This window comes from Haliaeetus leucocephalus, unplaced genomic scaffold (genome assembly GCF_000737465.1).
Source record: "Haliaeetus leucocephalus isolate CR32 unplaced genomic scaffold, Haliaeetus_leucocephalus-4.0 Scaffold83, whole genome shotgun sequence".
NCBI classification, from domain to species: Eukaryota; Metazoa; Chordata; class Aves; order Accipitriformes; family Accipitridae; genus Haliaeetus; species Haliaeetus leucocephalus.
The window spans coordinates 1,871,111-1,887,422 of record NW_010972519.1 but is presented as its reverse complement, the minus strand read 5'-3'; the positions used below and the strand labels follow the sequence as shown (position 1 = coordinate 1,887,422).

Here is a 16,312-nt window from a genome sequence, read left to right as displayed (position 1 = left end):
TTTCCCCAGTTCAGAAAAGGATAGATTGTATCAGATCAGTTGTCAGGAAACCAAACCTTGTTTAACCTGACCAGCCCCCTGATATCTCTGCTGCAGGATTTTGGAAGGTGGTTTCAGAGGAACCTGTCTTCATGCCATAGTTGTGATTGGCTGCTCTATGTTCAGGCACAAATCAAAGGGAAAGTTGAAGAAGCACGGCCTTCATCTGCTGTCCCACCAGACTCAATCAGAGGTGTAATTGGTGAAACTGGAACTGGACGGTGCTAAAATTATACACTGGCGAGGAGAGGCTCATAGCTTACTGCAAGACTAATAGATGGCTATGGGACAATGCCCTGGCCAGTATAAACAGGCTTATATTTATTAACACAAATGAAGTTTACGTGATGGGTCTGAATATATGCAAGGAACAAAGAAGGCTAGAAAGCAGCATTGAAGTAGTTTTTTGATAATTCAAGTCCTGGTTCTTTCATGAATGCAAGGAGGACCAGGGTCTAGCTCTTCCAGTGTAAAAGAAAACTATATAATTAAGGAATACTTTGCTACTTCTAATAGAGTTTTCTGGCTGGCAGAAGTCTGATCAACTGCCCAGCAAAGCTGATTTATTCAGGTAACTGTCCCTTGCACTTTGGGGAATATTTCAAAATTCACCCTTCACAATGGCAGGTTTAGGGACCCCTCTGGGGGCCTGGTTCTCTGCTATCAACATGAGCTCAGTGTTTTCAGAAGTGTCACTCCAGCTTTACCCTCAACGAACTAAAAGAGTCAGGTTACCCACAGTGTATTTAAGGTGTTCAGGTGGATCTTATTTTTTGCTTTCTGCCATCTAGTAAAGAGTAGTAGTTTTCCAGAAGACCCAACCACCACACCTGCATACCTTCTACTGCCCTGTATGGTCCACTTCTGAATTAGCACTCCAAATCCTTGAGTCCTGGCACAATAAATGTAGAAAACCAAGACACCTGGGTTGCCATGGTTATTCTGTGTACATCTCCAAGTTCGGAACTGCTGAAAAAACACTAACAGCATGTATTATCCCTGAGCATAAAGGACATTACATGCAATCCAGAGTAAAGGAGCCTTGATGCTACTCAGATCTCAGGACAAACAGTCCTTGAAATCTGGGCCAGAATCTCAACTATTATTAAACAACCTTGGCCTATGAAACTGCTGCTATAACGCAAATCGAACTAGGTGAAGGTCTGATCCAGGTGATACAATGGTACTGTGCCCACCCACTATCATACTTCTAGATGTCAGGGTATTGCCAAGACCATTAGCAATTACTCAAAACTTACAAAATACTTGCATTTCTAGCACCTGTGTTTAAATTCAGCTGGTGTGTGAAGTTCTAAAATAATCATATTCTGCCACCAGCTCAGTACAGTACTGGTGAAAATCTAAACATACCAGTCTGGAATCTGTTCTTTGAATTGCAGTGAGAGAAACATACTCCAGAGATTATACATGTCGTTGCTAAATCTTGGGCAAAATTGCATCAATTTAGCAGGGGAAATGAATTGCAATCACATGTATTAAGCTTTCTATACCTATCTAGACCTTGACACTAACTACAGCTTAGGGACGAACAAATATAATGAGGATGTCTGTCGCAGACCATGCTCTGGTGTTTGTTTTAATCCTGTGTCAGTGCAAGGACTGAAGATTTTCAGTATGCACACATGTGGAAATAAGTCAACCTGGAAAGCCCCATTTGTGGTGACTGTTTGGGAAAACAACATCGTTATTTATCGTCAACATTATATAACTTACATGTTACATAATTATTATATGCATCAACAATAGATATCAACAATATTATACACATTAACAGATGTATTAACTTATTTTATATATCTATATCTATATCTATCTCAACAATATTATATAACTTTAACACCCCTCCCCCCCCATTCAGATGATACCTGCAGGTCTTTAAGATATCTTGGCTTTCTTCCCACTATTAATTGGGATGTATTTATTCTAGAAAAAGACCTACAGGAAGCCAAGACAACATGACTAAATTGAGAAGGAACAGGACTGATTTAAGGATAGCTTAGCTTTATATCTGGCTTTGGCACAGCGGTTTCAGCTTTTTAGCTGGGGAGAATGATATGTATGTCTTTTAACAGAGCTTGGAGATCAGCTGCAGAAAGGTACTAGATAAGAGCTAAGCATTATTCTTATGATCACTTTTTAATATTATCTGAACGGCTCTTTAGCTGTTAGACACTGTTGCAGAAAGACCATCCCCATCACATATCACCCTGTTGTGAAGTACCACAGAACAGTGTGTCCCTTGTGCTTTTTTAACCAAATGTGAAGCAACAGGATGTAGTCAGTTAAAAAGTTCTTATGTAAGATTATATGTGAATGTTGAATGTTAATACCATTGCTTTCAAAACTATTATACTCAAATACAACTGCGTGTTCTGACAGAAATGAGTTAAACCTGCAGGAGGGCAAAATTGACCTTGCACAGGCTCCTCGCAGAGACTCAGTCCTGCAGTAAGACATCTTTTACCAACAGCAACCATCGCCACTGATGAGCCTTTGATACTGACATGGCTAATGTTTTTTTTAATAAAAATCTCCTAGTTTCATTTTGCTAGCACCGTACAGGTGTAGCAATGGCACCAAGTCCCGAGATCCAGATGCTGAGCTACAGCCTTGGCAGAAAGGAGGGGTGAGACATCGTGCTGGTCTTTAGGGTGACCTTCTTTTCATCCCTTATACTTTGATGTCTATACTTTAACCATATCCAAACCCACACTAAGTTACAATATAGATCATATTTTGCTTCTGTTCTACTCTGTTTTATCAAAACACACTTTGAAATGATCCCCTCCACTCTGGGGAATAGCCTTCCCAAACGCGTGTCTTTGCGATCTGTGGGGCTTACATCTGTGTGTAGACTTCATCATTTTAGGCAGCAGAAGAATGTAACTGTTCAGAAATGGGAGGCTTTGAAGACCTCCTATGGCTAAGAAATAGCTGCAAATCAGGGGATCCTGAGATGCAACTAAAAGTCTTCCCAAGGCTGTGTGCTTATGGGCAGCCCTGCCCTCACATAGCTGAGGCTCATGGTTGTTGCTTCATCATAGGCTCAAAGAAGGAAGTAAGGCAATGGCCCTTTAAAATATCAGGTATTTTGGGGGTTGTTCTTAGAGCTTACATAAAATGAAGAGCCAAGTAAACAACACTTGAAGACTGGAGAGAAACTCTAATCTGTAAGTATACACAGAATGAACAAAAGCCTTGGTTTGCAATGCTTTTAAAACAATGTTTGCAACTTTAGGAAAAAAAAAGTACCCAATTGTCTAGTTGTTTTATTTTGAACACACTTTAAAGCTTTTCTGCACAACTGTTTTTGTCATTGTTATCTGTAATTTCCTAGTACAGGAAAACATTGCTTCATCCTTTTTCATATTGCTTGCTCTCCTGTAATTCTACACTGCCTCCTAAAATTGGGAGAAAATTAATTCTGTTTTCATCCATCTTTCTGTGTGGGTTTGATATCATCCAATCTCTGTAAAGACCAGAAGGGTAAGTTTGTTCTCTTTGATAAGATACAGCTAGGATAGTAAATAATTATTTTTAGGAAGGTTCCATGGTTTCCTCTTTTGTGTAAAAACAGTGAAAATCTCAAACAAAAGAGGACTAATTCAACATGGTTTTCCATCTCATTTGTTCTTCAATAGACTGGATTTAAACTAAAAAGTGTCAGTATAATGGTAACACAGCCTGCAAGACATGACTCAACGAGCTACTGAATGAGTTAGAGGAATCACTAAAAGTTGTTTGGAAAAAGTCAATATCTAAATGTAAACACACACTTGATATTTCATATTTTTAATTTGTAATGTTTTCCTTTAAGCAGATATTTATACCTCAAACTTCAGGTGTGTATGGTTATTTTTGAAATGAAGAGAATTCTGCAATTATTCTAGTGGCATAGCCTACATTACCATAACACAGCATGGAATTAGAGCAAACTGAAAAGCAATTACAATGCCCTGAACAGAAAGCATCTCTGAAGCTAAATGAGGATGTTTGTGAAACAAAGACACATTTTAAACAGACTTTTGTTAAAAAATATTTGTATTTTGCACTGCCTCCAACCTAGTCTAGTTCAATGCAGAAATGTCAGTTCTGACAAACACTCATTTTTCTATTTTATTAAATCTGTCAAAAATAGAAATCTTTCATTTGAATTGAACCTTTTTCCCCTCCAAATTCAAATGAAATTTCTCAGTTGGGTGCATGCAGGCTGCAAATGCTTCTTCTGCAGAACTCAACTGTTGGAACACATGAAAATCTGTGTGAAGCCTGCCAGTCCTTCAGCAGACACATACGGGGGGATAAATTTTGCAAACGCTTGTTATACAGAGAGTAGAGTTCACTGTTTGGCAGAGATTGTAAGAGCATCATCGTTTTTGACAAATGAGGTTTTTTTATTAAGTTGATATAACCTTGATGTAACATAATGGTGACTGATGAACCTGGTTGGGAAAATAGTAAGGAATGAAGGGAACAAGCCAGTGACAGGCTGATCTGGGTTGCTAAGTCAGGTGCAAACTAGCAACATGCATTTTACCACTGCCGAATGCAAAGTTGTTCATCTAAAAAACACATAGGAGCACAACGCTGATGGAGGCAGTTCAGTGAGGAGCCACAAGACAGAATAAGTATCTTCTGTCTCTTATCTCTACTTATCTCCAGGTATCTATAGGGCAAGCCAAAATTTGACAAAGGGTTTTTAAATCTGAAGCCAAAACCAGAAGCACATACTATGCCTGGAAGCTTAGGGTGTACAAATTCTGTCTAGAAATACAGTTCACCCTTTTTTAAAAAAAAAAAACAGTAGGATAATTAACAGTAAGATAAAAGAGAAACAAGTTCCTGGAGGTTGGAATTAATATTCTTTTACTGGGAAAATTTTGACAGAGACAGAATCGTTTTTGTAAATTACATGCTCTGGCCTGAAGAGAGCAGTCCAGGGAAGTCCAGGAGACTGTGCTGCACAGAAAGTCTCAGGAAATGAATGTGATGGCCTTAGCCACACTGATAACTGATGAATTTTGAATGCACAAGAATCTTTTTGCTGATCATATTTCTGAAAGAACCCAGCATCTGGCCTCTTGGCAATCTACCTCCTTTGTCAAACTAAAACACAGCCATTTTGGCAATTGTCCCCAACCAAGCCCTTGGCACCAGAACATGTCTCTTTAACTGTTACGGCATTCAAATGAAGTGGTTGCCCAACGTTGCCTCATGGCTGTTCAAAGCACATGTCCGGCAGAAGTTTAACCAGGTGATGAGAGGCTTAACACAGAGGAAGACTAAACCTTGCTCCAAAACATGAGCAATATCACTGAACTGGCAGTAGCTAGAAGGGGTAGGAAGGCACGGAAGCAAGAACACCTCCTTGACGAGAAACTCTCTGCCTTTGGATGCACAATAAGGTAGGTTCTTTCCGTGCTCCTTCCGTTCTTACAGATGTCAAGAGCTAACATTAGTGTGCATGAAGGGAAGCCGTCTGGGTGAGGCAAAGCTGCAAATTACCATCCTGAAGGAGTTCCTTGGTGCTTCAGACACTGGTTGGGGCCAGGGGGTGCGTGGGGAGGAGGCAAGAAGGGATGAGACTGAACTGTAACTCCGTGACCAGGGCACAGCCACTCTGTAAAATGCAAGGTAATGATAAGGTAGATAAAGAAGCTAGTTTTAAGCAAGCTGGATTCAGTACTGAAGTAATGATGTTACAGCTGGCAAGAGCTTACACCAGCTGACATTGGCAAAGGCCTAAGCAGCATGGGGGAAGACTATTTGTTAGATAGCTTGATACCACTCTCAGTGGTCTCTTCTGTTCCTCCTCTGCCATGAAGTATTTTCCAGCTGTTGGAGACTTCTATAGCTCATGTTTCCATTGAGGTTCAGTATGTAGCCTTATGTCATATAATTAATTAGTCTCTTGCAAGACCTGCATTCATTCTCATTCCATGTGCCTCCTGTTAAATTCTGGCCAAAGGACTTGTTAGTTGTATTTCAGGTCAGTAGGTTATAGCTACGTGAATGTCAGTACAATAGGAAACCTCACTTCACTGGAAAGCAGCATTTCCTCTGTGAAACATACCCTGTGTCATGCTATACTCTGTATTCATGATGCAATGATATTTCAGTGGGATGCCTCTACTACTGGGGAGCTGATAATCTCATATCATAGCTGCCAGTAGCTTTTTTTTTGAAGATTAATGAAAATGAGATTTCTTGCAGAATTTTAATGAAGGGATTTAGCGATGACCGCAAAGTTCTGGAGAAACCTGCATTTCAGTGTCTCGGTTGCTTATTTGCAGACAGAAATAGGTCTCTCACTGTCCCCTTAATAAGAATGTCTGAGGAAAATATCGGTTATCTGACTTCTGCTTATCTGTTCCTTACTGCCTTCAGTTCAGGTTTCACTGCTGGGCTCCGAAGGGTGACCGCGAGGCATCCTTCCTCTCCAAGCGCAGCCTTGCTGCTGGGGCTGCTCACACCAACCCACATTTCCAGCATGTTGCCTTTAGGGCTGTGGCACTTTTTAAACTTTAAATATGCATTTTAAATTAAAACAGTGCGATAGTGCCACTTTTTAGAGACATCTTTTCAAATTAAAGCTTAACAACTTGGAGAAACTGATGAACAGCTATTGCTAATCCCTTCTGGCTTGCACGGTTGTGAGGCTGAAATGCAACGTCTCAGAAATGAGAACTGAACTGGAAGGAACTTGCATGGTTTCTGATGCAAGAGCTGTAGTGTGCCAATCAGCAGCACCTGTGAGAAAAAGCTCTTTCATTGCAACCCATTTTACTTTTCATAATGCACTGGAATTAGTTGTCCACATAACTCTGAAATGCAGTTTCAAACAGAAAAGTTCAGTAAGTGCCAAAACCCAACACATCCATTTGAGATATGGCAGTTATATTTATGCTGATTACAATAAAATGTCTGGAGTCTTAGATGCATTGGGATAGCTAGAGAATAACTGACTTTTCAATGTGGAAGGAGGTCTTGATTACTGTAGGGGTGAATGCTTAGAAATATTGGTAAAATATCTGAGATGCGTCACAGATAGTCATTCCCCACCATGAGCAAAACTGGTTTATAAAACTGTTATAGGTATTTGCTCCTTTCCACAAAAGAGAGAACTGCTAAAGAATTTTTTCCCTCCCAACTTCTGGCAGTGTGTCATACCTAAAAATGAAAATAAGCTGAAACACCACTCATACAAAGAGAGAGAGAGAAACTATTTTGTGACATTAGCAACATTGCAGTATTAAAAGAAAAATTGCAAAAACTCACTCAGGAGAAAACCCCCTCTTGTGTAGTGGGATTCATTGGTGAAATGGATGACATATCAGAGTCAGTTTTAAATTATAGTTCAGGTAGCAGTAGCAAGTAAACTGGGATAGTACAGAGCCCAACACTCTTCAATTTTCCCCGCTTGTGGACATCCGCTTGATATATTCATAGATGCAAACATGCTTGAGGATAACACCCTACCTGAACTCTTCCCCTTCCACATGATTTCGTAGTACTTAAAAATCCTACCAGAAGTTATATTTAGAATTATAAGGATCAAATTTAATCTCTCTTTGAAACAGTAATATATTAAAAATGTATAGCATACTTACTAAACTTGCCATTAATGTTCATCCAGCCTCAGCTTGGGCCAGGCAGGCTTATTTGCACTAACCCAGGATGTCCTTTCAGAATGCTTTCTAACAGCCCATTTTGTAACACCCGGTTGCCACATATTAGATGTGAAATGGCCCCGAGCACCAGGACAGCACTGCCCACGCTACTCCGTCTGGCAGGATCTCCATGGAGCCTGGGTATCCATGGTGTTTAATCCCTTACTCAGATAAACCGTCCATGGAGAAGGAGTTGACTGTAATGTGTGCAAAACTCGGCTCTCGGTAACAAACAAAATTCGTAGCTTTGATAGGGCAACATATGGTTATTATCTGGCTCTGGGAAGGGCAGATTTGTGTTGCAAATAAACAGACTAATGAATGAGTAGCAGAATTTGAACAATATCTCTGATCCTCACTGCAAAAGCATGCAAATGCTCAGAAGAGGGGAGAACTAATAATAACACAGAGAGCTCAAAACCACCACAATCATGTCATTTCTCTAAAGATCTCTTCTCCCCACATATTACTAACTCATGCTTTTTTTTAAGGTTATGGCTAGCAACGTCTTAAGGACTAGAGCAGCTCCTGTGCCCAACCTTCTCAGCCATTTTTCTCTAGGCTGTAGGATGTTTGGAAAAAAATACTGGTTACAGCTTGTGCCAGCTGTGAGATTCCAGGATTATCCCTTGAGCAAGATAGAGGTGGAAAGCTTTGCTGGCTTTTCAGGTGGGCCCTCTCATTCCTGCCTTATCTTAGGCTTTATGTGTTCTTTCATTTCTAGAATATGTACAAGGAAGATTTCGGGAACATGACTGAAGAGAATAGGAACAGCAGTGACTCCTCCTCTGCCTTCACTCACACCAACACCATGAGTGCCATACTGATTACTTCCTACTCGGTTGCCTTTGCTGGAGGTGGGATTGGGTCCATCACAATGTTGTCTGTGCTGGTCAAGATGAACACTCTGTCCGTGACCACTACAGCCATCGTTAACCTGGTCGTTGTGCACAGCCTCCTCCTCTTCACTGTGCCCTTCCGCCTGCACTACTATGTCAACAAGAAGTGGGTATTCAAGATGCCGTTTTGCAAAATGGTGAGTGCAATGGTGCACATCCACATGTACCTGACCTTCCTATTCTACGTGATCACGCTGGTGATCCGGTGGCTCATCTTCTTTCAATGGAAGGACAAGGTGGAGTTTTACAGGAAGCTGCACGCCATTGCAGCAAGCGCTGCTGTGTGGGTCCTTGTCATGGTCTTTGTGGTGCCAGCCTTGTGCTTGGAGTATGGACGCTCAGGCTCATACAATGATACAGTATGCTTTAAGTTCCACAAAGAACTACAGCAGGAGAGTGTGAAAGCCCTGAACTACACCATAATTGTAGCTGTCACCTGCATTACTTGTGTCCTCTTGGGCCTGCAGATTTTCATCCTGGTAAAAGTGGCAAGAAAACTTTCCACCTCCCTCTGGTCACACCAAGAGTTCTGGGCCCAGGTGAAAAACTTGATTTTCATCTGCGTCATCATAATTTGCTTCCTTCCCTATCATCTCTTTAGGGCCTACTACATACAGCATGTGAGTGATTTTGAGCAGTTAGAAAGCTACAATGAAGTTTTTTTGAGTATGACTGCCCTCAGCTGTCTGGACCTGCTGTCGTTCGTGCTGAGTGGAAGCCGCCTCTTCAAGCAAAAAGTGGGTATGCTCCGCAGCAGGTTGCCTTGCTGCTAGTGGCAATCTCCTGCAGCATGCATGGACCTGGACCTGGCAGAGCATGGTGCTGGACAGGCATGGCAAACACCCTCCTCAGCAAGTCAGGGTGGGCCCTGGAAACAGAGCAACACATTGGCGCAGGGCTCTTCACATCCGCTCCCCAAAATAATGAGGTGAACCGCCTCCAGGGTCTCAGCTGGTAAACTGAAAGGTTACCTCTGGGATTTCTTCACGGTCCTACCTTGTGAGTTGCAGATGCACCTGGAGGAGAGGGAGGAAAGGGCATGAGGTCTTCTGTCTTACTGTTTTACATCAAGGTTTGTGAAGTCAAAGGCACTAGGAGGAGGCTCAAGAGAACTTGCAAAGTATGTAGAAACACAAATAAAAAAGCAGGTTTTTTATGGAATAAGGCACAGATTTTTGAAAAGTAAAGATCTATGTAATTTTCCACATACATTTCTTATAAATTCCCCATGAGCTCTCATAAAATATCAGGGAAGCTATTGTTCCTCCTCAGTAGATCTGCCCCTTCACTGTAAAGGCAAGCATAACTTTCTAAGTGAATCAAACAATTAAACCAACTCTTTAAAAACAAACCAGCAATAAACAGTAAATTCTTAAAATATTTTCTCGAAATCACCTTTTGGAGATAGTATCACTGCAGCAGAAAAGAGTTCTGTTTTCTTTCCCACACTACGAAAATGTCTCTAGCAACAAAAAGTACACATTGTTACAGAAATGAGCATTATAAGTTCAAACAAAAGCCTGTATTTTTATTTACAGAATTGTTCAATTTAAAAAAAAATAATTAAGTGAGGATCATTTTATTTAGATCATTCAGACAGCAGTTGTCTTCTCTTAAAAAGTCAAATATTTTAGGTCACCAAGGTAACAAAGATTTTTTTTTTAATCTTATGTTGATTTTGTGCAATTCTGAAGTTTATAATTAATTACTCACAGTATCTTTAGCTTGAAATCAATTCTATAAATTTAGTACCCTGTACCGGTAGAAGAAATTAAAATGTTACTGCTTGGATTGGAGGGATGGAAAAAGCTAATAAACCTGGTGTAGCTAAAAAGCTTATTACATCTCAGTGAGGCATTGTGAGTTGCTGTCTCTGAACACAGAATTGAATTCCACTAGTTCAGAGGAAAAATTCAGCAAAATAATTCTGTGAAAGACATTTAGGCTTTCGTAGCTCAGCTGCTTTACACCTATCCCCCAAAAAGAGTATAAATCTCTGAGTGCTATAACCCGACAGCAATGGTTAATACAACTTTCTTCTTCTTGCCATCTGCATAAGGTCACATTTTTTCATCTAGAGTCAGTAGGATAATGTTCTAATCATTTGACAAATTAGAGGTTATCAGCTGACTGGTTTCCAGTGACAGTCTCTCCTCATGATGTTGTTGAAGTCCACCTTTTCATACTTCTGAATCTTTCCATTCCTTTCTACTTCACCTTCAACATCTCTTTCACATCAGACAACAATCAAATAACAACTGGTTGACCTTGCTGCACCTGTACAAGCTTACTGCTATGCTCGTTGGTTTTGGTCCCACCAGGATGGTTACTTTATAGGATCCCATCTCTTCTATAGTCTTTCTTGCCTGTCTTCCTTCTTGCTTCCAGCTCCTCTATATGTCTCGGGAGGTCTGATCATGAGAGAGTATTTTCAGATCAGAGTCTGAGTAATGCTATATAACACCAAAAGTTGGAAATCACTGAAGTTCATAACAAGTGAGATGTGGGGGTGCTAACATAGCCCACCCTTAGCAAATAAATAGCCTGGATCACAACATCTGTTAAGGTAGAAATGTGAGAACTTGCAGTATGTGTGGACCTCAGAAAAAAAACTGTCTGAGAAGGCATTTGCCCCAAAATGGTCACAGTAAAGAGGAAGACAACTACCAGACAGATTCGACTGTAGTCAGAGAACTATGGAGACGTCCATAACACGGAAGGAGTCAACTTGCATGTGTAGTTCACTAATATTTAATTATGTGTTATTAAGAAAGCAGTCAAATGCTCTGAACCATATTTGTTTTAAAACTACACAAATAAATCAGTTTTTCCTTGTGGCAGGAGAGAAGATGGAAAATGGCACAACATTTTTGTTTCCTCCTATAGCAACATCGTTGGTAGAAGAAAATGCCTTGCATGTGTTCTGTAGGCACTGCATACCTTTTTAACACCATATTATAACCCTTCTGTCATGATAAAGTTAACAAATAAAATGACTATGTGCTGAAAATGTTAAGCAAGTCCCTCCTGCAAATATGCATATAAATGAAAAGCATTTTGTATCTGACTGTGGCAAGAATTTAAAAAAATAAAATGTATGTTTATAGACAGTACCTCCTGGCCATACAGCTTAACCAATCTTGTTCCTGTATGTGTTATAATCACAAGTTGTTTAATTCTTGTAAAAGTGTACACATTCACAGTACCCTACACCACATCATCACAAAAAATACTAGACAGTGGGGTTTTTTCCAAATAAAAATTGATGCTAATAATGTTAATGCTAACTCAGGATAATAATGATCAAATTTGGGGGTCGTAATTCCATGCTTTAAGTTGGTCATATTATGCAGCACCAAGTCATGTTTTTTATGGGACTGCCTACGCAAACTTTACATCTGCCACTCGTCTTGCTTTGCGAGCATTAGTAACTGGCCGAGAAAGCCTGCCTCTGCCCTGAGAGAATGAAGTCTCGGTTAACACCAGCAGCAATTGTCCTGCCAGGTGATGACGGAGTTGATGATGTTTCCATCAAGTGCTGACAGAGCTTGCAGGGAGGACCCCTTGCTGCTCCCTCCCGCCTCCCCCTGCTTTGCCCCTCACCGGCTTCTTGCTCTCTCCCCACCTCCCGGGCAGCCTCCCTGCTTGCTTCCCCCAGGAGGGCTGAGGAGGGGTGGAGGTGCTGCCAGGCAATGCCACAGAAGGAGAAGGGTCTGAATAACTCCTGAAAATGAAAGTGTAGAAAAGGCCTGAGCAGCATCCCAAATGTAGCCAAGTGGCTCCTGTGACCAGGGATGGCAGAGGCAGTGATGGGGAACTGCTGACATGGAGGAGATGATCTACAGAGGAAGGGGGAATTTCCAGTTACCATCATCTGCTTGGTCAGAGGCACCACAGGCTTAAAGGAGACCCAGATTTTGCTGACTGGATCATGGGGCATAGTTCTGGATTGGAAAACAACCACGTGAGAACACAAAAAAAGCTGTATTTCGATAGGACATAGAGGTGATAGGACCTGGAGAATGTGACAGGGGATGAGGATAGGAGAGCAGAATATTGGCAGGTTTCTGCTGCAAAGAGGCAAGATAACATAGACCGTGTCTACGGCCTTCATCTCATGTTGCTTATTGAACCCTTAAAGTTGCCAAAAAGTGGCACTCTCACTGATGGGAGCAAACTTGCCCTCTGCCACTCCTTGTTCCCACTATCACATCACTCTTTCCATAGGGTTGGGATTCTTCTGCTGAATGGCTTTCAGCTGCATCAGTTCCCTCTTTAGCTTACCAAGGAGTCATGGAAAACTGTGTCAATGCAAGAATAAATACAGCAAGATTGCTTTTTACAGCAACGCTGATTCGGGGCATTTATCAGACTGTAATCCTACTTGTCTAATTCCTCTTAGGATTCAGATCTTTTCTTTCCAGGCACTTTTCCACAGATACACATCACCCAACATTTCCATTTCTGTGTGCTCCTAAGGACTAGGGTGCCTTAGACTAGAGGTGCTGGTAGGGGAAGGAGGGACCTCCCACAGCTGCAGGCCAGGAAAGGGGTTTCAGGCACTTGATGCTGTCTCCAGGGGTGGGGAGAGATGGGCATGGCAACCCCCAAAGGCAGCAGAGGCAGCAGTTCCTGAACAGAAACCTCAATAGAGTTGCAGGACTGGACATTTCCAACCCATAAAGTCACTCATTTCTGCTGCTCTCAGAGAAATAGGGCTTTGTGTGCACTTTCCCTATAAGTAAACCCTCTGGCTAGGACTTAATTGGAAACAAGGGCTGGTTTCAAAAGTCAAGGAGTCATTAATAAAACACCAGCTTGACCTCCCAGACAGAAACTTCAGAAAATCAAACTAAACTTTCTGGTACTCAGTGAGGTAATTTTCCCCACTTGCAAACAGCTGCTTAATAAACCAGATTTTTGTTGATAAAAGAAATACCAATAAAGATAATATACAGTATACATTCCCTGAAGTATAACTGTAAGTAATATATAGTCCTCTTTCCTCCAGTGAGGCAGCAGACAGGCTAGCCGGCTGCTTTCCCTTTCAACCAGTAACACTTCCCTTTCTCCCAGTAATGCCTCCAGTTTGGGGGTGCCTGGCTGGTTTTGCTCTTTAGCTCTGGTAGCTGTGCCCTCAATGAATTGTGTGCCACCCATGGGGCTCACCTGACTCTGAGGTCTTGCTGATGGAAATGGTGCGAGTCCCATAGCTGGGAAGGGTAAGACACAGCCAACTGGAGGTTCAGCTATCAAATCCACAGGCAACCCCATCCATACCAGGGTCATGGTCAGGAAGGGCCACATGCCCAATGCCAACAAAACAGGCAAGACAGATGTTAGCACACAAATTTAATAGCATCTCCAAATGCTTCATCTGAACCTGGGAAGCAAGACCCTGACTTGTGCTCGGCAGGGGCTGCATGCTAAGGGAAGGAGACTCATAGAAAAGAGCTCACAGCCTCTCATCTGTTTTAGAGGTCTACAGCACAGAGAAACACAACAACCTGCCTATGGCTGAGGCAGGAGGCATACCATAGTGGTGGCACTATGATCTCTAACAGAGATGTGTAAGAATTGCAGATAGGACTTTGTCTTCCCAATGCTTTTTGTCAGCATATGTGAGACCTTGCAGAGACTCCACTAGTCAGGTGCTACAAAAGCACGGAAGAAAGCAAGAAAATAAGAAAGGGCAGCACAGACTGTATCTGCATTGATGGAAAATCCTGTGGCAGACAACCTTGAATCAAACCCTTGGAGAGAAGGAGAGCCTCACCAGTCTGGGGGCTGCATGCAGAGAAACATGAATGGGTGGGAACTCCACATACATGGAGACAGACTGCAGTTCCTGTCTTCTGCTACAGAAGGAACAGCTGAATCAGGATCTGCTCAAGACATGAAAGGTGTCCATACACTAGAAATAGCACCACAAAGTTTCACATAATGAAAAGCAGTTTGTGTGTTAAATTCAGCTTGCAAGAATAAAAACATCTCTACAGTAAACTGGCCTTCAGAAGTTTAAACCCAAACAGCAGACAATCTGTATATATTATGATGATACTGTGAAAGCAGTTATTTTGAAAAAGAAAAAAAATTGGAAATTTGCAGTTCTTTCATAAAATGACAGCTTCAGCCACATAAAATGACTGGGTTTAGGCATTTCAGAAAATAATGGCAATTTTATTACACCACTGGACTTCATTCTTTACTTGAAATGCCTAATGGTTTCTAGTATTTCACAAAATGTGAACTATTGTCACTATTGTTCTAGTGGGGAAGATCAGGTGTTTCAAATATCAATCCAATGGAACAAAAAATTAAAAACAGCTGCAAATTTTACAAAGTAAAGTTGACCTCACAAGAGCCTTTATTTTAGAAAATATGATATGTAGTTTGCTCTACAATATACTGTGTGGTTTTGAACAGTTTGGGGAATAAAATTAAATAAAACAGCTCTTCCTGTTGGCTTTTAAGCTAATAAGCTCAAAAAGCTAGTGATTAGATATTTTGCATAATACCTGCCTACTATTTTCTGTCATTTTGCAAAATATCTGGAAGTAATTTTGAGAAATGGCTGAAGAATTCAGTAATTTTACAATATGACTGGTTTTACAATATGACTGTACCATATATCAGAAATTGGTGCAAGAGCAGTTGTACATAAAAGGAGGGAGTTGAATCAGATTTCTCTCCTTGCTAAGCAATCATTCCTGAAGATGCCTCAGGGCTTTGAAGTTAAATTTAAAGAACTGTACAAAAAGTATAAGAAATGCTCCAAGTACATGATCCCAAAAGCAGAATATTGTGCACCTATTGCTGAAATAAAGAAGACAAAACAGAATCCCAACTCAAAGTCAAAACATGAATACTATATGCTTACAAACTAAGTACGGAGAACCTACTTTTTCTGCTCTTTCTGTTTTTTTAACTCTAGGTGTATACATCACTGCTTTCCCCATTTAGATACACAGCATTATTGCTAATAAACTGCTTGCTATTTCTCTCATTTCAGATATGAAATTCTACAATGTGGAGACACTGAGAAGCTGATTAAGAGGAGACAGACAAAAGAAGACACATTATTTGAGCATCAAGGATACATATATCATCAAAAAAGCACATATGGCTAGTGGTCATGGTGGGCACGACCTTGTCTAAGTATGCAAACATCACCAGAGATGCTGTTGAGCACTTCAAATCCTTCTGTGTAGCGTGCCAAGAAAAAAGAAGGCACTACTTGGAATGGTTTGTTGTCTGTTCTCAACAAGGAGCACTTAGCATGAGGGCAAATTGACTTTAACAATATGCAGTCCTTGTGTCTAGGCAGCTTGAAGTGGATAATGGTGTAGCAGGACAGCATCACCAAATTTTTTGTTCTCTGTCCACTTATGTCAAAAAAAGCAGCTGAGATGACTCTACAGCTTCTTGACATCTTTCTCACTTTTGGAGCCCCTGTGGTATTGCAGGGTCATGATGGAACACAATTCATTATTCCAGTCATGCAAGAACTAAAGTATTTGTGACCTCAGCTCAGCTTGGTTCATGGAAAACCAGGACATTTTCAAAGCCAAGAACTAGCAGAGCATCTGAACAACAATATTAAGGAGATGCTCATGAAATAGATGGCAGGCAATAATTCATGGGACTGGTCTATGGGAATATGCTTTGCGCAGTTTGTAAGAA

At 41.1% G+C, this 16,312-nt stretch overlaps 1 protein-coding gene across 1 annotated transcript; it reads left to right on the top strand.

Annotated features, from left to right (window-relative positions):
- Positions 1-8,454: 8,454 nt before the first annotated feature.
- Positions 8,455-9,402, top strand: LOC104841110 (probable G-protein coupled receptor 141). Its single transcript, XM_010582563.1, has one exon. It carries the CDS (start codon positions 8,458-8,460, stop codon positions 9,400-9,402), a length of 945 nt encoding a protein of 314 aa, XP_010580865.1. The 5' UTR covers positions 8,455-8,457.
- Positions 9,403-16,312: the final 6,910 nt, after the last annotated feature.

What these genes read in the sequence shown, in the direction of transcription:
- LOC104841110 (XM_010582563.1), top strand. Translation starts at nt 8,458, where the DNA reads ATGTACAAGGAAGATTTCGGGAACATGACTGAAGAGAATAGGAACAGC.